Genomic DNA, 20,696 nt, shown 5'->3' on the forward strand with positions numbered 1-20,696 from the left:
TACCAAGGACTGTGTTATCAATGAGCATTTGGTGAGCACTCGGTATCAAACAAGGCACTGTGCTGGTCACTGGGGATGCTGACCAGCCTACACACAGATTTTATTCTCAAGGTGTCCACTATTCAGGTGGGGACACCAGGCACTGCATGGAGAGAAATTACAATAACAACATTTACATGCTCAGTTCTATAGGACTCTAAGCACCTTGAAAAATGGCTATTTCTTTTTTAGCCATCACGGTACCTAGTGCCTAGCATATAGATGTTTATTAGATATTGGCTGCATGAAGAACAGAGACATGAGTAATAACGGCCATCAGTATGGGAAGAGGGAGAGTTCACTGTGGTCTGAGATGATCAAGGAAGGCTTCATGGAAAAAGTGGAATTTTGAACTTGGGCACAGATGAAGAATAAGACAACTAAAGAAGAAGGTTGGAAATGGCATTCCAGGCAGGGCACAGCATGAGCAAAGGCAAGGAGGCAGAAATACTCACTGTAAGCTCAGGCTGCCATGATGAGGCCAGGTAAGGGAGTGTAGAAGTTTTGTGTAGGAGAATCCAAACAGGCTGATCTTGCAGGCAGTGCAGGACACAGGAGGGCTGAAGTGGCCATTAGTGATGGCAGTTAGAGCGGAGCAGGGGAGGAGTGCCGGGCCGGTGAGCATGAGAATTGGCTGTTAAGTGACAGCAATGGATTGCCATGGCCCACTGTTAGCAGCAGTGGCTCATTTGGCTGATGCAGCCTAAGGAATCTGGGATACCCCATGGTCAGGATCATTTGTGGAGCAATCACATGACTGAATGGTGACTGTAAAGGGGCTTCCGTGAATGAAAATCAGCTCAAGTCACCAGCTGAGACCTGGAAAACATTTTTGGATTCAATGCTCTTTAGTACCCTAAATGTAATTAGCTAATATGTTTTTTAAAGTTGGGGTGTATTTAACCTACATAAAGAAGGATTTCTCTTTTAATAAAGTATCCACTTTTCATCATAGGGTAGTATAGTACAATAAACCTCATTCATTCATTCATCCAGCTGCCATTTCCTGGGTATCACTGTGGCAACAACATGCTGGGGATGCATGCATAGGGTCAAAGACTTTCCTATCGGATCACCGATAGAGACTTGGAGCTGAGAGTGAGGAGGGGTACGTCATGTTAATAACAAGAGCAATCGCTGACTGGGTATTGATCTGGAGCCAGGGGTTAACAGTGCATTATCTCATTTAATTCTTACAAGAACTCTAAGAAGAGTGTGGTTTTGTCCTAAGTTTTCAGAAGAGGAAACTAAAGTTTAGAGATGTTAGGAATTTGCCTAAGGTCATACAGCCAGTTAACAATAGAGCCCGGATGGAATCCAGGTGGTTGGACCCCAGGGTCTTTCCTCTCAACACTGTACTGACTCATGGGTGGACCAGTGAAAGGACAGAAGAAAGAGCCAGAAAAGTAGAGAGGGCAGGGCAGGGCAAGAGTGGAGTGAGGAGGGATCTGCAAACTCATTGATGTTGCTGGAAGGTTAAGTACAAAGTAGGGACTGGCTAAAGATTAGCTGAAGAGGTTGGTATAAGCCAAGTCAGATGATTCTGTAGATTCTCTTTGGACTATGGGGTTTCTCCTAAGGGCCAGTGGTTCTTGATCCTGGATATACATCAGAATTCCTTGGGATGCTTGTCAGGAACCCAGATTCTTAAGTGCCGCGTCAGATTATTACATCCAACTCTTCATGGGCAGGGCTGAGAAATCTGCATTTAAACATGTTTGCAGGGTGAACCTCCTGCAGCCACTTTGGTGTTTGGGAACGTCTAGCCATTGGGAGATACTGAAGCAGGTCGAGCCAGGGAATTTTGGATGCACATTCTAGATCTATCGCTTTGGTAGGTCTTTGGAAGGTTGAGGTGAGAGAGAGGCTTTGGGGCTAGGGAGGGGAAAACAGACTCAGGCCATATTTAGGAGATTAAATCAGTAGTGCTTAGTGGTGATTTGGCTGTGAGAGCAGTGTGGGAAGTCAAGGGTAACTCCTGGGTGGCTGGTGGTGTCTCCACCTAAGACAGAGTTACTGGAGGTGGAGGTGAGTCAGCTTGGGATACGGTGAGATGCAGGTGCTTGGAGGGGAGCCAGGTCAGAGCTGTGAAGGAGGGCTCGCCTTTGCCTACCTGGAACTTGGAAGACAGAGATATGGGAGCCATGAGCAGGAAGGCAGTGGGTGAAATTCTGAGCAAGTGAGACTGTCAAGGAAGGGCATCGAATGCTAAGGACCAAGTGTCCAATCCCTGTCTTTGAAGGGACAGGCCAATGAAGGGAAGGTCCTGAAAGAGACATCAGAGTGTCAGAGAGGCATATGGACACCCAGCAAGCCCTTTGGGTGGAGGTAGACACCAAACTACTGGAGAAGGTGCCGGTCGTGCCCTTCGTGGCTTTTGGAAAAGAAAATGAGGCCAGGCAAAGTGAGTCAGCGTCATGGGGCAGTGTCTCCATGTGTTGCCTATTTTGGGAAATTGAGATGCCTTATTAAACAAAATACAGCCAAACTCAAGGTCACAGTCCCAGCCCAAAGCTCAAGAGGATCAGGGCCCTGTGAAGGCAGAGGGCCCTGTGAAGCTGTGAGCAGCACGCAGGCCGGCCTGGCCTCCTTGTGCTCTCCTTTTCCTCTCTCCTTTATCGATCCATTTCGGAGCAAGAAGGCCTCTGACCTGGAGGAGGCAGACAGAGTGATTGCAGGAAACTTCGGCTCTGCTGAATGCTCTCAAATCAAATTGTGCCTCTCTGAAGGATGGACATTCAACTTATCAACATGAAAGACAGTTGTGGAAGGAAGGAAACAAACATTTACGAAATTCTTCTCTGTGCCAAGCACTTTACATACATTATCTTATTTTATCCTCATCATGATCCTGAGAGGTAGGAATTATTATTGCCCCTCTCTTCAGAGAAGAGGAAACTGAGGCTTATGAAAACCGAGGCACTTGCTTGAGGTTATGCAACAGCTCATATTTATCAAGCACTTACTGTGTGTGGACATTAAGCACATGGCACTCGTTATCCAATTTAACCCTCACAACACCGTAAGAGGTAGGTATTATTATTATTGCTCTTTTATAGGTGAGGAAACAGGCACAGAGGCGTTATGTAACTTGCCTAAGGTAACACAGATAGGGTGCCGTGGAAACAAGATGTAAATGCAGGCAAGCTGACGCCAAGCCCAGGTTCTTGTAGCCACGTTACAGTACACTTGACCATCTCACATGGATGATAAATGACTCCAAAGCATACTCTTTCTGTGTCAGTATGCTTGCTCTTCAGGACTCAGGCTGCTTCTCATTGCATTTATAGTGTACTTTCATTGATTGATTGATTGTTTGATTGAGACAGGATCTCACTCTGTCACCCAGGCTAGAGTGCAGCGGTGTGATTAGAGCTTACTGCAGCCTTGAACTCCTGGGCTCAAATGATCCTCCAGCCTCAGCCTCCTGAGTAGCTGGGACTACAGGTGCATGCCACCACACCCAGCTACTTAATTTTTTTTTTTTTTTTTGTAGAGACGATGCCTTGCTATGTTGCGCAGGGTGGTCTCCAACTCCTGGCTGCAAGTGCTCCTCCTGCCTCAGCCTCCTAAAGTGCTAGGATTACAGACATGAGCTACCGCAGAATTTATAGCGGAGTTTTATATCAATTATTCAGCCAAATGTGTGGTGGTCACATTTTGAAACTGATAGGAGATAACAGGAAAGCATCTATTTCACTAATTCTCATGATCCTTCCAGTGATGGCTGTGAACTTGTATTAGAGAAACAAGATGACCTACAAAGAAGTTCTGGGGAAGGGCCAGATGATTTCAGTTCATCATGGTGATCACAGTGGGAACTGAGGAGAACCAGGCCTCAGCACAGTAGATTTTAGCTTAGCTTTGACTAGCTGTATGACCATGGGTCAATCCCTTCCCTGCGCTGAGCCTCAATTTCCTTGTCTGTAAAATGCAGTGATCACTAATGGTTATTTCAGCTTCGAGGTTCTGTGAGTTTTTTATAGGCACTTTCAAATGCATGCAGAGGTAGAAAGTATCATATAATAAACCCTCATATACTCATAGCTGAGTTTCATCAATTATCAATATATGGCCAATCTTATTTCATTTACACCCCATCCACTTTCCCCTTCTCCAGTGAATTATTTTAAAGCAAATCCCAGACATCTCATCAGTATATATTTCTAAAAGATGGCTTTAAAAAATAATCATGATGACATTATCACACTTAAAAATTAATAGTAATTCCTCAATATGCCACTGAATATGGAACTCAGCTTTAAAAATTCTGTTTGATAATATGGCAAAAGCCAAATTGAAGCTTCTAGTATTAATCAGAACTTGTGGCCAGGGAACAGACTTGGAGAGAATTATAATGTTATGTACTAAGGTAAAAAATGCGTATATGTATTATATTTATACCTTCAAAGATTATGTTCAATATATAATATATCATTCTAAATTATATAATATATAAAATATAATATATCATTCTAAATTATATAATATATAAAATATAATATATCATTCTAAATTATATAATATATAAAATATAATATATCATTCTAAATTATATAATATATAAAATATAATATATCATTCTAAATTATATAATATATAAAATATAATATATCATTCTAAATTATATAATATATAAAATATAATATATCATTATAAATTATATAATATATAAAATATAATATATTATTATAAATTATATAATATATAAAATATAATATATTATAACTTATATTATAATTTTATATTGGTATATATAATTATATATAACTTAATTATAATTATAGTGGTATATATAATTATATATAACTTAATTATAATTATAGTGGTAGATATAATTATATATAACTTAATTATAATTATATATTGGTAGATATAATTATATATAACTTAATTATAATTATATATTGGTAGATATAATTATATATATAACTTAATTATAATTATATATCGGTATATATAATTATATATGACCTAATTATAATTATATATTGGTATATATAATTATATATAACTTTATTATATATTGGTGTATATATAATTATATATAACTTAATTATAATTATATATTGGTATATATAATTATATATAACAATTATAATTATATATGGGCATATAGAAATTATATATAATATATAATTCTTTATATATTATATATGTTCTTTATATACTAGTGTATATTATATGTAATTAAAGAACATTATATATGTAATTAAAGAACATTATATATATGTAATTAAAGGACATAATCTTTTTTTTAAGTAATTTTTTTTTTCTTTTTTTTTGAGATGGAGTTTCACTCTTGTGCATGATCTCAGCTCACTGTAACCTCTGTCTCCCAGGTTCTAGCGATTCTCCGGCCTCAGCCTCCCAAGTGGCTGGCACTACAGGCGCATGCCAGCATGCTCAGCTGATTTTTGTATTTTTAGTAGAGATAGGGTTTCACCATGTTGGCCAGGCTGGTCTCCATCTCCTGACCTCTCAGGTGATCCACGCGCCTTGGCCTCCCAAAGTGCTGGGATTACAGCCATGAGCCACCGTGCCCAGCCAAGGACATAATCTTTTTTTTTTTTTTTTGAGATGAAGTCTCTCTCTGTTACCCAGGCTGGAGTGGAATGGCGCGATCTCACCTCACTGAAACCTCCACCTCCTGGATTCAAGTGATTCTTCTGCCTCGGCCTTCTAAGTAGCTGGGATTACAGGCGCATGCCACCATGCCTGACTAATTTTGTATTTTTAGTAGAGACAGGGTTTCACCATGTTGGCCAGGCTGGTCTCAAACTCCTGACCTCAAGTGATCCGCCTGCCTTGGCCCCTCAAAGTGCTGGGATTACAGGCGTGAGCCACCGCGCCCAGCCAGGGCATAATCTTTTATACTAATAGTAGCTACATTTAGGGAGATTCTGCTTGTGATTTTCCCTGCACTGTCCCAGGCACTGTAAGTGTACGCTCTCCTTTAATCTGTTTTATACATGAGATCTCAGTGCCAAGTACAGTGGCCTAATGTCAGAAAGCTTGTGACCAGTGATGGGTACTGAGCTTAAGGAAAATGTGAATGGAAAAATCTAAGTTCAATTTAAGTCATCAAATTAAATATAAATTAGGATTAAATGGTATAACCCTGTAACAGAAATAATTTACCTGAGAGGGAGAACTAAAGTACATTTCCTCAAAAAATAATATATTTTTTCATCTTGTAATGAGTCTGCAACCCTATGCTCAAAAGTAAACTGAATACTATTCTCCATATGTGCTGCATGAAGTTACTTCAAAGCCTTTATAACGGATGTTCCCTCTGCCCAAAATGCTCTTCATTCTCTCTGGCTCAATTCATAGGTCTTCTTCCATGCTGTCAGACCGAAACTACCTCTTGTGTCCCCGAGCCTTCAGAATTTGTTGCCTGCACTGTTCATCTGTCAATTGCACCCTGTCTTGTGACATCCCCTGTATTGCTGTCTTGAACTGCTATTTAAATTCCTGGATGTTTGTCTTGTTTCCTTAACGCTGTGGCTCCTTGCCCAGTGCCTGCCAACCATGGGCGTGTTGGATTCATCCATTTGTCAAGCCTTCACTAAGTGCACCAAGCCTGGAGCTCAGGGACTGGTAGTCAGAATTAACCAAGGCTTGGTTCTGGAGACTTTGCATCTAGTGAGAGTTCAGGCACTCCCGAGGGTGAGCGCTAGTTCCCAAGTTTATAAACTGACTGCTGTATTGTCATATACTCAGGTTGCTTTAAAAGAAGTCTTTCGGCCGGGCGCGGTGGCTCACGCTTGTAATCCCAGCACTTTGGGAGGCCGAGGCGGGCGGATCACGAGGTCAGGAGATCGAGACCACGGTGAAACCCTGTCTCTACTAAAAATACAAAAAATTAGCCGGGCGTGGTGGCGGGCGCCTGTAGTCCCAGCTACTCGGAGAGGCTGAGGCAGGAGAATGGCGTGAACCCGGGAGGCGGAGCTTGCAGTGAGCCGAGATCGCGCCACTGCACTCCAGCCTGGGCGACAGAGTGAGACTCCGTCTCAAAAAAAAAAAAAAAAAAAAAGAAGTCTTTCTTCCTCCAAAGATTTTTCAAAAGCAGGCATGAGAAATAGCTAATTGAAGAACACTTAGAGAGAGGTTCCTGCTTATGGACATTAATTGTGGCAATTTACACTGCCTGAGTTGTCGTGAAATCATGGGAGGCCCCTTAACAGGAAGTAAAACTCAAGGGAGGCTATTAACCATTTAACATTCTCTAAACACCAGGGAATGAAAATTTCGCTTAGTGAAGAGCAGAGAGGCTGCTGAGCTAATGCATTGGCCTGGAGACTTCGAAAGTTTCAGCCCTACCCAGTAGGAAAGAAGTGTACAGCAGAGTAGTGTGGGCACCTGGATAGCAGCTGGATTTCTCTTGAATGTGTGACAAATAAAATGAAATTGGTATGAGGATTTTGGCAAAGTCTTACCAAGTATTTTCTGGAATGGCAGCTCAGATTAGTGTCGGCTGTTTATGATAGTCACTGCAACTGCCTCCTATTAGTGCTGACTTGGCTACTTCCCAAGGGGGAGGAGTATTTGTTTTTGGCGGTGGGCTGGGGAGGTGGATGTGGAAGGGTCGCTTTATTGGGGTGAGCGCATTGTCCTTTTTGAATAGATTATTAATAGAGCCTTGGATGATGAGAGAGGCAAGGAAGAAGGGAGCAGATGGAGCCAAGGCTGAAGGAGCTGGGAGCAGGAGTGATGAACTGAGAGCAGCTGTTGAGAGACAGCCAGAAGCAGGGGCCTCAGCCCTGGGCCGTGGGGCAGAGCATGGGTTTGCAGGCAGGTGGACCAGTTTTGAGGAGCAATCCCCCAGCATCCTGCCTCCCCACCCCTCCCTTGACTTGGCTGCCTGTGAGAAGCTAGTTTTGTTTTGCTTAGGACTGTCAGGTGGTAAGCTGCCACCCTTTCTGGAGAATCTGAACAATATGTCTTTATTGAGACCTTCTAGATCACTGGTCTTTGACTGGGGCAGGCATAAGTGGGTGCTTGGCAGGATCCCCTGGAGAGCTTTCTCCAGGCTTCCATGCTCAAACCCCACCTTGGACCAACTAATTTTGAGTTCTCAGGAAGAAGTCCTGGAGCATATACCTCAGACAGGCTGTTCAGGTGGTTTGTGGTACACTTCTAGCTAGAACCACTGCTCTAGCTCAGGCCCCCTTAGATCAGGTTTTGGAAAACGCATCTCTAGGGAGTTTACACCTATCCATCCGCCTGTTCCATCTTTGGTTTTGATATTGTGCCTTCCATAGGACATGGCAAATCTCTCAGCTGTATGGGTCCTTCAGCTGTTGAAGCCAGCCTCCAGGGTTATGCTCCAGCCTAAATATCCACGATGTTTCTTGATTAATAGTTATTAAACCAATCTATGAAGGAGTCCAAGTTGAGGATGGGGTAAGAGAGAGGAGAACAGAAAGATAACATTAAAAAAAACCCTACTGTCAGGATAGAACTGGATGTGGCACAATAAGAGTCCTTAAAAGTAGATTGATAACTGTCTTTTTTTTCTCCTGATTATAAAAAGGGTACTGTTCCCTATGCAAACAGTGAAAACCCATAAAGGAAAATTAAACCCCTAGTAATCCCACCTACCAGATATGACCATTGTTAGTATTTTTGTGGGTATCTTTCTCATTAAACTCACATTACTCATTAAATTTACAGCTTTGTAAACTTCCTTTTCTCTAACAATAGCAAGATATTTTTGGACTTTATTAATATTAATCGATGTTATCATTATTATTTTTTTGAGACAGGGTCTCGCTCTGTCGCTGTAACTGCCTCCTGTTAGTGCTGACTTGGCCACTTTCCAAGAGGGAGGAACAGTAACACACAATCACAGCTCACTGCAGCTTTGACCTCCCAGGCTCAAGTGATCCTCCTACCTCAGCCTCCTCAGTAGCTGGGGCTACAGGCTCATGCCACCATGCCCTGCTATTTTAAAATTTTTTTTGTAGAGATGGTGTCTCCCTTTGTTGTCCAGGCTGGTCTCAAACTCCTGGGCTCAAGTGATGCCTTCCAAAGTGCTGGATTACAGGTGTGAGCCACTGCACCTGGCCCATGCCATCATCATTAAAAGCTGCCAACTCTTAGTCTCTGATTATTGGACATTGAGCCTCAATGGTGGACATTCTTCAGGAACTCTGAATTATTCTTCTTCTTTTTTTTTGAGACGGAGTCTTGGCTCTGTTGCCCAGGCTGCAGTGCAGTGGTGCGATCTTGGCTTACTGCAACCTCCAACTCCTGGTTTCAAGTGATTCTCCCGCCTCAGCCTCCTGAGTAGCTAGGATTACAAGCATGCACCACCATGTAGGGCTAATTTTTGTATTTTTAGTAGAGACAGAGTTTTGCCATGTTGGCCAGGCTGTTCTCAAACTCCTGACCTCAAGTGATCTGCCTGCCTATGCCTCCCAAAGTGCTGGCATTACAGGCGTGAGCCACCGTGCCTAGCTGTGAATTCTTTTTAACCAAGAAGATTGAATTTAGCCCCTCGCCCTAGTCAGACATCCCCATGAGGCCTGACCCTGGCCCATGCCTACCTGCCCTGCTGGTGGCCAGGTCAGATTGGTCTCAGCAGCTTTTGTGTCAGGTTGGTTTGGACCTTTATCTGTAGCCATCTAAGAACTGCTCAGCTCCTACCTGGACCTGAGACAGAACTTCTTGAGCTTGAGGTCCCATAACTGTTCTCCTCCACTGAGCATCACCAATTGATGTGGGCAAGGAGGTTCCCTGTGGGGACCAGCTCTTCAGATCTACCCAGCACCAGAACGGTTAAAACTCATGAAGTACCGCTGGGCTTTTGTGTTTGGTAGAGGGAGTGCTGAACTTGTCCTGTGACCTTGGGAAAGGGACCAATTCTGAGTCTCCATTTTTCCCTCTGTAAAATGGAGATAATAGCTCCTCTCTAGCCTGCCTCACAGAGTCAGAAGCATCAAGCGAGACGATGCGGGTAAAGAGCTTTGTAAACCGCAGTGCATCAGGCAAACCCATGCTATACTTGATAATGGACCTCCCCATAGAGCCCCCAAAAAAGTGCTGACTCAAGTCTCAATTGTTCTCCCAGACAGAGTGGACTCATTGGCTGCATGAGCTTTGGGGTGAAGTCTCTCCTGACTCCAGACAAGGTGGGTCCTAGGGATGCTTCTGTCAGGATCATCCCAACTGGGCCGGGGCTGGTACAGGCAGAGTTTCTCTGTCAGCTCTTGGGCAGGGCTTCTGTCTGTGAGATGGTGCCCCACTGAGACAGGTGCCCGGTGAGGTGGCCTGCATAGCAGCACTGTGTTTGTTACCTGCCTAGCTGAGAGTTTGGGTCCCCTTCTTGGTTTGTCTTGCCAGAGAGCAGTTGTTAGGCAGCCCCAAGTCTTCCCAGGAGGCTCTGAATCTGGTGTCCGCTGTTGAAGACACTGGCTGATCCCTTGGGGCCCAGAGCACTCCTGGGCCTGCCCCAGAAGACGAGGGCCAGGTGTGCCCATGGTCCGTTCCAGGGGTCCTCTTCATGTGTCTGTCAGGCCTGATATTTCTGGGCCTAACAGGTGCTCAAGGATGGAGTGAACAGCACCATCCTCTGTGGAGCTTTCCTTCAGGCTGGAGGAGGACTCTGGGACCCAAGACTCCTAGCTCTGGGTCACCGGTCCCTTATCAATTTCTATGCTGCACTGGACCCCCCAAACTGGAAGGTGGAGGGTGGGGAGCACTCCTTTTGCACATCCCTGGAAATGTCCTGGTGGCTTGTGGCATGGCCTGCCACGCAGATTTGTGTCCTGGGGTGGGACAGGCTGAGGACCGTTTATCCTGCATGTGAGTCCTAAAGAGCTTCTCTCTCTCTCTCTCTTTTTTTTTCCTTTTCTTTTGAGAAGGAGTCTCACTCTGTTGCCCAGGCTGGAGTACAGTGTTGTGATCTTGGCTCGCTGCAACCTCCGCCTCCCAGGTTCAAGCAATTCTCTTGCCTCAGCCTCCTGAGTAGCTGGGATTATAGGCACCTGCCACCACACCTGGCTAATTTTTGTATTTTTAGTAGAGATGGGGTTTCACCATTTGGCCAGGCTGGTCTCAAACTCCTGACCTCAGGTGATCCACCCGTCTCGGCCTCCCAAAGTGCTGGGATTACAGGTGTGAGCCACCGTGCCCAGTCTAGAGCTTCTCTTGACTGCAGCCTTGGCTTCATTCTCCCAGAAAAGATGTTCCCCCTGGAGACTGCTCAGGAGCCACAGGATGCCTTTTGGTGTCTCCATCCCTCTTTCACTCCTTCAATTCTGTTCTGTCAACAAATATGGCTCCTACTGTATACCAGGCATAGTGTGAGGCACATCAAAGAGCCTGTGCACAACTTAGTGGGGGAGACAGGCAAGCAGATCGTTGTCCTCCAGGGATAAGAGGCTGTGGGAATTTGGCAGAGGGGAGAGCCAGATCTGCCCTGAGCATCACGGAAGGCTTCCTGGAGATGCAGGCACGGCAGCTCTGGGCCAGGAAGGCTGGAGAGTCTATCTCTCCTGTGGGATGATGTCCAGTGGCTACTTTTGGAGGGGGATTGGTGGCTGCCTGACCTGTGCCTCTGCCTCCTGTGTCTGAACCGTGCCATTCCTTCTCTTGTGACAGGAGATCAGTGGTTGGTACTACCTCCTAGGGGAGCACCTGGGCCGGACCAAGCACTTGAAGGTGGCCAGGCGGCGACTGCGGCTGCTGAGAGGTACCTGCACACCCCCTTCAGCTTCCCTTCCCAGGACCTGCCCCATCCCTCCTTTCCTGCATAGTGGCATCAGTACTGGTATTTGGTTGCCCCTGCTACCGAGAATGCTATCAGCCTGCTGGGTGCAGGGACTTCTCAGGAGCACCTGCTAGAGTGCAGGCTGCAGGCAGCCTCTTGCCCATGCCTCCACTGTTTATCTGGTTGGACTTTTATTGTAGAGGCTATGACCTGACCCCATGCGGTTTAGCTCCCTCGCTTGTGGGGTATTTTATGCTTTCGCAATGGCTCCTTCTCAGCCCCATGTCTCAGGGATCTCCCAGGCTGCCTTGCTCACCTTGGGATACCCACCTCTACAGACAGGGTGTTTAGGTCCTGCCATGATCCCTAAGGCTCAGAATGTGGATTTCATGACCTCTTTCTATGTTCTGCCTTTCCCACATGCAGCCCTGGCTCCTGAGTCCCTGTCTGGATTGAGCCTCAGGTGTCCCTACATCCTGAGGCCAGGAGTGGCCCTGGGCAGCCCCATGGGCCTGTTTCCCAGCACTGTCCTCTGGGTGGTCTGAGGAGGGGAGACTTCTGTGTTACCAGAAGTTTTCTGATTCTGCTCTGTCACCTTCCAGACCCGCTGCTGAGAATGCCAGGAGGTGGGGACACTGAGAATGGGAAGAAACTAAAGGTAGGTGGGGACAAGCTAGGGCATTGCTCCAGGAGCTGGATCTGCTCCTTGACAGCCCCTGGCCCAGGAAACCCCTAAAGGGGCAGCATTTGGTGCTTGAAACTCAGCAAGTCATGTACTCAGAAGGAATGATTTCTTGACTTTCCTGAGGTGTATTACAGGAAATAAATGCTCTTCTCGGGGTATCCATGATCGTGGCAGGGGTGGGGAAATGGCCAGGCCCCCACCTCTGGAAATGCAAGCATCTGGATCTAACTTTGGGCCTGTAGAAACCGAGTCCTCCCCTTCCCACAGACCTTCTCAGCCCCCTGCTTCCCCTGGGACTGAGGCCGAATCACCCTTCCAGGTTAGGCCTGCTTGATGTCAGGGGGCAGCTGTGATTCTGAACCTGAGACCAAGGGGTTCTAACTCTATTAGGGCTTCAAGTCTGGAAAGGAGCCTTTTTCAAGTAAGGAGTTGGGAGAATTCTCCAAAATTCATTCCATCTCTTTGCAGGGCATGGCAGGGGATCTATGGTTTTCTTTAATAAGTAAGAGAGGGAATTACTTGACCAGGCGTGGTGGCTCACGCCTGTGATCCCAGCACTTTGGGAGGCCAAGGTGGGCGGATCACCTGAGGTCAGGAGTTCAAGACCAGCCTGGCCAACATGGTGAAACCTTGTCTCTATTAAAAATACAAAAAAATTAGCTAGACATGGTGGTGGGTGTCTGTAGTCCCAGCTACTTGGGAGGCTGAGGCAGGAGAATCACTTGAACCCAGGCAGCGGAGGTTGCAGTGAGCCGAGATCATGCCGCTGCACTCCAGCCTGGGCGACAGAGCAAGACTGTCTCAATTAAAAAAAAAAAAAAAAAAAGGACCAGGCACGGTGGCTCATGCCTGTAATTCCAGCACTTTGGGAAGCTGAGGTGGGCGGATCACTTGAGGTCAAGAGTTCAAGACCAGCCTGGCCAATATGGTGAAACCCTGTCTCTACTAAAAATACAAAAATTAGCCGGGCGTGGTGGTGTGCACCTGTAGTCCCAGCTACTTGGGAGGCTGAGGCAGAAGAATCGCTTGAACCTGGGAGGTGGAGGTTGCAGTGAGCCAAGATTGTACTGCTGCGTTCCAGCCTAGGCGACAGAATGAGATTCCATCTCAAAAAAAAAAAAAAAAAGGGAGAAACAAACTCCCAGCAATTCATTAGCCCCTGTATACCAGGTGCTGTTACCTAATCTTCACTGCCCACTCTAAGGCAGCTGTTACTTCCGCATCTCACAGATGAGAGGGACATACACGGTTCAGAGCATTAGGCCCTCTCTGTGGCCACACAGCTGGCAGGTGGTGAAGGCAGGCTCTGAGTGAGGGCTGCCCACCTTTTCAGTGTGCTGTGGCACACTGCCTCCTGTGCATGGCCTAGCTGGGAATATAAGACATTGCTGTAGTTCCTAATAGTATCTTACGTATTACACAATATCGGCGTATTACAATCTACCAAACATTTCACGTTCACTGACTCAAGTTATTCACTCATTCATCATTCATTAAATATTTCCACCTATGTGGGCTGGGCCCTGTGCTGGGTGCTGGGATGCAGCTCTGGACCTGTCTAAGGCCCTGCCCCATGGAGCAGTCTAGAGCTGTGCTGGCCAGTGTGGTGACCACCTGCCACCTGTGGCTATTGAGCACTTAGTGGCTAGTGTGACCAGGGAACTGAGTGTCAAGTTTAGTTTTAAGTAACTTCAGTTTACCTGGCACATGTGTCTAGCTGCGACTGGGTTAGACAGACAAACTTGCCAGGAGTAACTTGTCAGGTTTGTTTTCTGTGGTTTCATTAGTTGAAAAGCTTTCCTCTGGCTTCTGTGGGGAACTGCAAAGACCTTTCCCCCTCTCTTTCTACTTGCCAAGCACAGAGAGGATGGTGATCAGGGGGCCTCCCTCGTGATACATGGAAATTACATGGGCATCAACACCATGAGTTTGCTTCCTCCAACATCATAGGTTTCTTGGTGGCTTGTAAAGTCCTGCTGCATGCTGGATTCTGCACACAGGCCCTGAGACCCTTGTTCTGAGGTGCACTGGGTTTTCTTGAGCTTGTGTGCACAGAGATGTCTGTGGGACTCAGCAAAGAGGGTGTGCTTTTCAGAGGCTTGGTTGGGGCCGGGGGAGAGCCCCCAGAGGCCATCTCTTCAGATCCTGCGCTGTGCAGGTGGGGAGATGGAGGCCCAGAAACCTGGGTGACCTGTCCACAGTCACACAGCAACCAAAGCTGGGTTAAACCAAGGAACCCTCTGTCATCAAGGACTTGAGTGCGTGGCTGGGCTTCCCCAGGGGTTCTGAGATGGGCAAAAGCAGCTGGGCTCACTATGTGCTGCTCTGCAGGATGCTATCCTGGGACTGCCAGGCAGGAAATAGGACCCAGGTTCTGGTCCTAGCCCCACACTGCCCTGCTGTTTGACCATAACCTGTCCAGGCCTCAGTTTGTTTGTCAGTAAGATGAGGACGCTGGGTTGTCTGATGACTCGGAAATCCCTTCCACATTTGACTTTATGGTCCATGTATCACCAGATCCTGAAAGCAACCCACTTCCATGGACAAAGGACAAATAAATTGACTTTTTTTTTTTTTTTTTTGAGACAGACTCTTTCTCTGTCACCCAGGCTGGAGTACTGTGGCATGATCTCAGCTCACTGCAACCTCTGCCTCCTGGGTTCAAGCGATTCTCCTGCCTCAGCCTCCCAAGTAGCTAGGACTACAGGCGCCTGCCACCACGCCCAGCTAATTTTTGTATTTTTTAAGTAGAGACAAGGTTTTACCATGTTGACCAGGCTGGTCTCGAACTCCTGACCCCAAGTGATCCATCTGCTTCGGCCTCCCAAAGTGTTGAGATTATAGGCATGAGCCACCGTGCCTGGCCGAAACTGACTTTTAAGTAGTTTCCAAGTGGCAGGCAGGTCTTCAGACTCCAAATGTTTTATGTTCCCTGTCTTGAGATGGGATGTCTGTGAGTGCAACCCTCCAAGATGTCCTTGGATTCCGTAGGCTGGGGTAGTCTCCTGGATTTCCAGCAGGGTCACTGGGACTTGCAGGGGGAGGAGGCGTTGTTATAGAGCAGCCACGTTTTCTGCCTGGGTTCTCCTCCAGTGAGGGGTGTTTGTGAGAACATTGGAATCACAAAGTGGCCCATGGCGGAGAATGCAGCCAGAACAAAGGCGCCCTCTCCCCGCCGGGCCCGGGGAATACTAACTAGTTGACAGGAATTTTAATATAAAACTCTCCCTCTTCCTTGTCATTCTGAGGTTTCAGGAAGCCTTCGGGCTTATCGTGCAGAGGCACACAGCACAGACAGGGCTTGGGGAGGTGAGAGGTGATTTCCTGCCATTCTTCTGTGGGGCGGGCTTCCCAGGGTGCTCATGCCAGGCTGACGGGTCCAGTGCGGGCTCCCGCTGCTGGGGGAGAGCTGGGTTTTCATGGGGCGGCAGCTGAGGCAGGACCCGCAGCCATGAACCGCTTCAATGGGCTCTGCAAGGTGTGCTCGGAGCGCCGCTACCGCCAGGTGGGTGCTTGGCCTCTTGTGGGGAGCCTGTGGGGTGTTAAGGGATAGGGGGAGAGGGACCATCTGAGAAGGATCTCGCTTCCCACAAGGTCTTCTTGGACCCCTCCTGCTCCCTGCAGGCTCACTTGGATATGGGGAGGAGGATAGAGGCAGGAGCTGGACCCAAGGCCCCTTTAGGGCCCAGCTCTGTGTGGAGTCCTAACCACTGGCTGGGTGGTGTTTTTGGTGAGATAATCCGTCTAGCTTTCTGTTCTTTTTATCTGGGGAGGGGCTGTGGGTGTGAGATTGAAAATGCCATGGTTGCTGAGCAGTTGGGAGCGGAGTTTGTATTTTTGCTAACTTTTCCCGCTTCTGACAGGACAGCAGTGCCCATTCTGCCCCCTGCGCATGTGTGTGTTGGCGTGTGCTCGTACGTGAGATCGGGTGTTTTCATGTATATGTACATACGTATAACTTTCCTCTCCCCTACTGCTGATGCCTCACTGTGGCTCAGGATTCCTTTGGCTTTGGAATCCAACTTTACAGTGAGGGTTTGGCCTCTCAGCCTCTGGTCTTGGAAAGGGGAGCAGAGTGGGCCATTATGATCCCATTAGCCCCCCTGAGCCTCTTCTAGAACTGTGATGGGTCATTTTTTCTCATAAAATAGGAATGGGGTTAGGGATGGTGAAGGCAAGTGATATCTAATCTGGAAGGGAGTTCTGAAATTGTTCTGATTTTAAAAAATCACATAGAGAAGCCCCTCTATTTGTTTTAACGACCAGACTGGTCTGTGGGTCTTGACTCCTCTGACAGGCAGTGCTTAGGTCCCAGGGAGATGTCCAGAGGGGCCCCTGCCCTCCCACCTGCCTGCTAGGGGATCCAGTGTTTTCTCTGTAGCCCTCTCCAGCTCTCAGGTTCTGTCCTGCGGGCCCCACTCTATGTTTCCTGCCCTCCTGGAGCTGGGAAAAGCAGCCCCTGTGACACTAGCATCTGGATGGCAGAGTGGTGAGACAGAGAGAGCACTGGATGGGACATCTAGAAGCCATTGATCACCTTGGGGCTATGGGCTAGAAGATGGGGCATGCTGGCCGTCAGAGTGGGGCCAGGAGCAATTGTGGGCTGGACCTAGGGCTCAGGGACTCAGAGTTCAAGATGGTTTCTGTGTTAGAAACAAGTGCAGAATTGAGAGCAGCAAGCTTTTTGTCAGGTCTGAGCTCAAATCTAGCCCTGTTCCTCTTTAGCTGTGGCTTTTGAGCAAGTCACTGTTCGTCTCTGAGCTTTTATCTCCTAGTCAGTAAAATAGGGATAATGAAATCCAGCGATGTTGCCGTGGGAGTGAATAGGATGATGTGTGTGAAGAGCCTGGCTCAGTGTCTGCTGTGCATATTTATCTAGGAGGTGTTTAATACATGGCAGAATTTGGGGATTACAGTCTAGGCAGGACAGAGGAGCAGAAACTAGGCAGGAGAGCAGAAATGATGGGCTGGCATGGGTGAGACGTGGGAGCAGTGGCTGTTCCTGCCTTGGACAGGAAAGAGCGAGAACCACCCGCAGGAAGGACAGGCTCTGTCAGAAGCCGCCAAGGCCTCGGAGCAGGGCTGCTCCTTTCACCTCCTGGTCAGAGCAAGGCTGAGAGCGGGAGGGTGGAGGGGGTGGCACTTTGAGTCTTATCTCCTTGTCTGTAAAATGGGCGTACTCATTCCCCTAGGGGCTGCAGGGATGGTCAGATTCTTTGGACACTACCCTCTCAATGTGGTCAGTGATCATGGTGGACAGAGTGTAATTCTGCTTCCTCCGAGCTAGGAGGTGAGCTTGCATCCCAGCACCCTCTCTTCTTCCCCTCCTTCATACTCCCAACTGGCTTGGACTGTGGTCTGGGCTGGCACTTCTTAAGCTGGTACCCAGGAGGGTGAGGGGCCCCAGCCCACAGTCCTGCTTGGATGTGGGGTCTAGGCGTGGGAGGAGGAGGCTGTTTTCTTGGAGCACACTCCTCCCCAGACCCCACTCTCCAGCTACTGCCCCAAAACTGGCCATCCAGAGCCCAGGGTGCTGGGATGGGTTTTCTATGCAGGGGGCTTTGGCCCTGGATGGGGTAGGGGTGGGGAATTGCTGGATAGGCTTTGGGATCCCAGCTTGTGCTTGGGTTGAGGGTTGGCTTGTGAGGCCCCTAAAAAATCCTCGCTGGTTCCATGGAGGGGGCCAGGCTCCTGGCGTCTTCCCTGGCCTCAGGGGGGCCCGCCAACTAGTGGCTGCTCCTTTCCCCCAGCTTTCCACACTCGCACCCGCGTTTGTTTTTCTTTCTTTCTTTCCATTTTTTTCTCTTCCTGTCTTAGCCGCGTGTTTTCCCAGAATTCTTATGGGAACGGGGTATTTTCCTGCCTCCTCCCCCTTCCCCTTGTCTGTCAGATTTCCTGTTTTACAAACTCGCTTTGAATCCAGGCCCGGGGCTGGTGGGAAGCAGAGCCTTAGAGATCCCTGCATCTTCCAAGGCCCTTGGTCACTCTGGGCCCCCTCCCACTCACCTTCCTCATGCCTGGCCCTGGAATGGTTGGCAGGTGAATGAGTGCAGGTGCCCAGTCTTGCAGGGACAACCCTCAAAGGAAGGAGACAGAAGTCTCCTGACAAGGCCGGTGCCCTTGACCTTTTCCAAGCTTGCTGAGCTGGCCTCTTTCTCAACTCACCTGGGACACCCTTCCCTGTGCCTCATCAGGGCCCACCCCAAGTCCCAGTTTCTCTAGGGGGTCTCTTGGGACCCCTTGAATCCCTTTTCTGATTTGTGCTGCCTTTAGCAGCCGGAATGGGCCGGCAGACCACCTTACATCCTCCTGTGTGTGGGACACTGCCAGGCTGCCCTCCCTACATTAGCCTCTGCTGAGTTCCTACCGTGTGCCAAGCATGGCGTCCATAGTCGGAGCATAAAGGACTGAGAATGGCCCAGTCCTCCTGCTTTACTTTAGTGCCCGCTGTGCCCTGCTTCGCTCTGGAGAGGTTTGTGTACCCTCGTGCTCCTCTGGGAGCCAGAGACCAAGGCTGCATGCCTCTGTATGTCCACAGAGCCTGGCATGCTGTAGGAGCTCAATAATTGTGTGCCGTTTTGAAAAGAGCATCCAGATGGCAAGGCCCTCTCATGGACTTCTGAAAGTAGGAGTTGTGGACCTGTCAAGCTCATGGGCCTCAGCAGGCACATGAGTCAGTGGCTAGTTCAGGTTCAGCCAGGAAGCCTATCTGTGACCTTACCTGCCCCTTACCTGGGAGTCCTCATGGGGTGCCTTGGGGCCCTGGCCAAGATTAGTCCCCAGAACCCCAGCTCTCTTCCTCTGACCCTTGGCCTGAGATGAAGTGAGTGTATCCCAGTGTTCCCTCCCCTGTGCTCTGGGAGGGCAGTGACCAGGCTGGCCTTGTCTTTGGGCCCTTAGCACAGGGCCCGCCCCAGGCTAATGCTCTGTGAACCTCTGTGAGAAAGGAAGAAGGGAGCCAGGAAAACAGTGGATCAAAGGTGAGGCCGAGTCATGCAGTGCTGGTGGGCCCTTGGATCAAGGGCTGGGGCTGCTGCGGCTCAGGATGGCAAAGTTTGCTTTTCCGAGACCTTGTCCATCTCAGGCCCTCCTCACATCGGCCTGGGTTTACCTGCTGAGCTCTGGGCCTTCCTGCTGGGCCCACAACCCAGTGGTCAAGTTGTCTGGGCTGAGATAGGGACACTGAGGGGCTGGCCAGCTTCTTTGTGGCTCCAGTTCCCTTGGAGAGGAGGGTGGCTTTTGGCAGGTGTGGGCTGTGGGCTTCCTGACCTTGGGGTAGAGGCAAGAGCCTCCAGCTTCTGGCAGTGACTGGGCAGGGCTGTGTCCTAGATCACCATCCCGAGGGGAAAGGACGGCTTTGGTTTCACCATCTGCTGCGACTCTCCAGTCCGAGTCCAGGCCGTGGATTCCGGTAAGTGAGTGACAGGGGGATGCCAGCCCCACTTGCCCACCATACATGTGGGCTTTGCAAACATAGGCCGGAACTAAAAGGGGAGCCCCAAACTGGAGCGAAGTGTCCTGGCTTTTCAAAATGAAAAGAATAATATTTTTAAGTGACCATAGATGAAACTGCCATTTATGAAAATATTCCCACTTTTTTTTGTTGTTTTTATCAAAATGAAAATAGATTTTTATATTTTGTTTCCCAATCAGTTTGAACAGGAAGTAAACCTATATTTTCAGCAATGGCTGCAAGGGAAAATGAGAGTCATTTGTGAACTCTATTTGAAGCTGATATTGTATTCTATCCAGAGCCTGATCAGCACTTAAAAAGAGCCATCCTTCCCTACTTTTCACAAATGAAGATTTCTCTTAATCACAGAGTGAGCATCTCAAAGACAGAAGCCAGGGCTCAGTGGTCAGGGTGTTTCCAGTGCCTGCACAGGGATGGGCATGAGGTTTGTGCACAATGATTGGCAGAGAAGGAATGAATGGAGTGTGGGAGCCTGGCCCCAGGGAAGGTTCTCAATAGCGTAGGAGGCCCTGGGGAGGGGTAAGGGCTGGGGTGGAAGGGTGGACTGCAGAGAGGTGAGCCAGCAGTAGCGGAGGCAAGCAGGGAGAAGGGAAGGCAAAGGGATGCCTTCTTTCAAGGCTCTTGAGAGGCACCAAGTTCAGTCCCTCATTTCATGGATGAAGGAACTTAGAGAAAAAGGGAGGTCCTTGTCTGAGGTCACCATGGCAGCAAAGGACTTCAGATCTTTTGAAGGGGTCTTAGGCTTCAGGGGCCCCTGAATGGCTTTTCTTTGTCCCTGC

General features: G+C 48.3%; 1 protein-coding gene across 5 annotated transcripts in view; it reads left to right on the plus strand.

Annotated features, from left to right (window-relative positions):
- RGS3 (regulator of G protein signaling 3) overlaps nt 1-20,696 on the plus strand; it is a 188,145-nt gene that overhangs the window by 75,493 nt on the left and 91,956 nt on the right. For 3 of the 5 annotated variants that reach the window (XM_030817652.1, XM_030817657.1, XM_030817653.1), the window contains 4 exons: nt 10,118-10,178; nt 11,650-11,740; nt 12,361-12,416; nt 19,773-19,854. In XM_030817652.1, coding sequence (XP_030673512.1) covers nt 10,118-10,178; nt 11,650-11,740; nt 12,361-12,416; nt 19,773-19,854 — 290 coding nt within the window. Of the gene's footprint in view, nt 1-10,117; nt 10,179-11,649; nt 11,741-12,360; nt 12,417-15,721; nt 15,949-19,772; nt 19,855-20,696 lie in introns of those variants that run through there. The other 2 variants (XM_030817654.1, XM_030817661.1) reach the window with 2 other exon arrangements.

Source organism: Nomascus leucogenys, chromosome 8 (genome assembly GCF_006542625.1).
Source record: "Nomascus leucogenys isolate Asia chromosome 8, Asia_NLE_v1, whole genome shotgun sequence".
NCBI lineage: Eukaryota > Metazoa > Chordata > Mammalia > Primates > Hylobatidae > Nomascus > Nomascus leucogenys.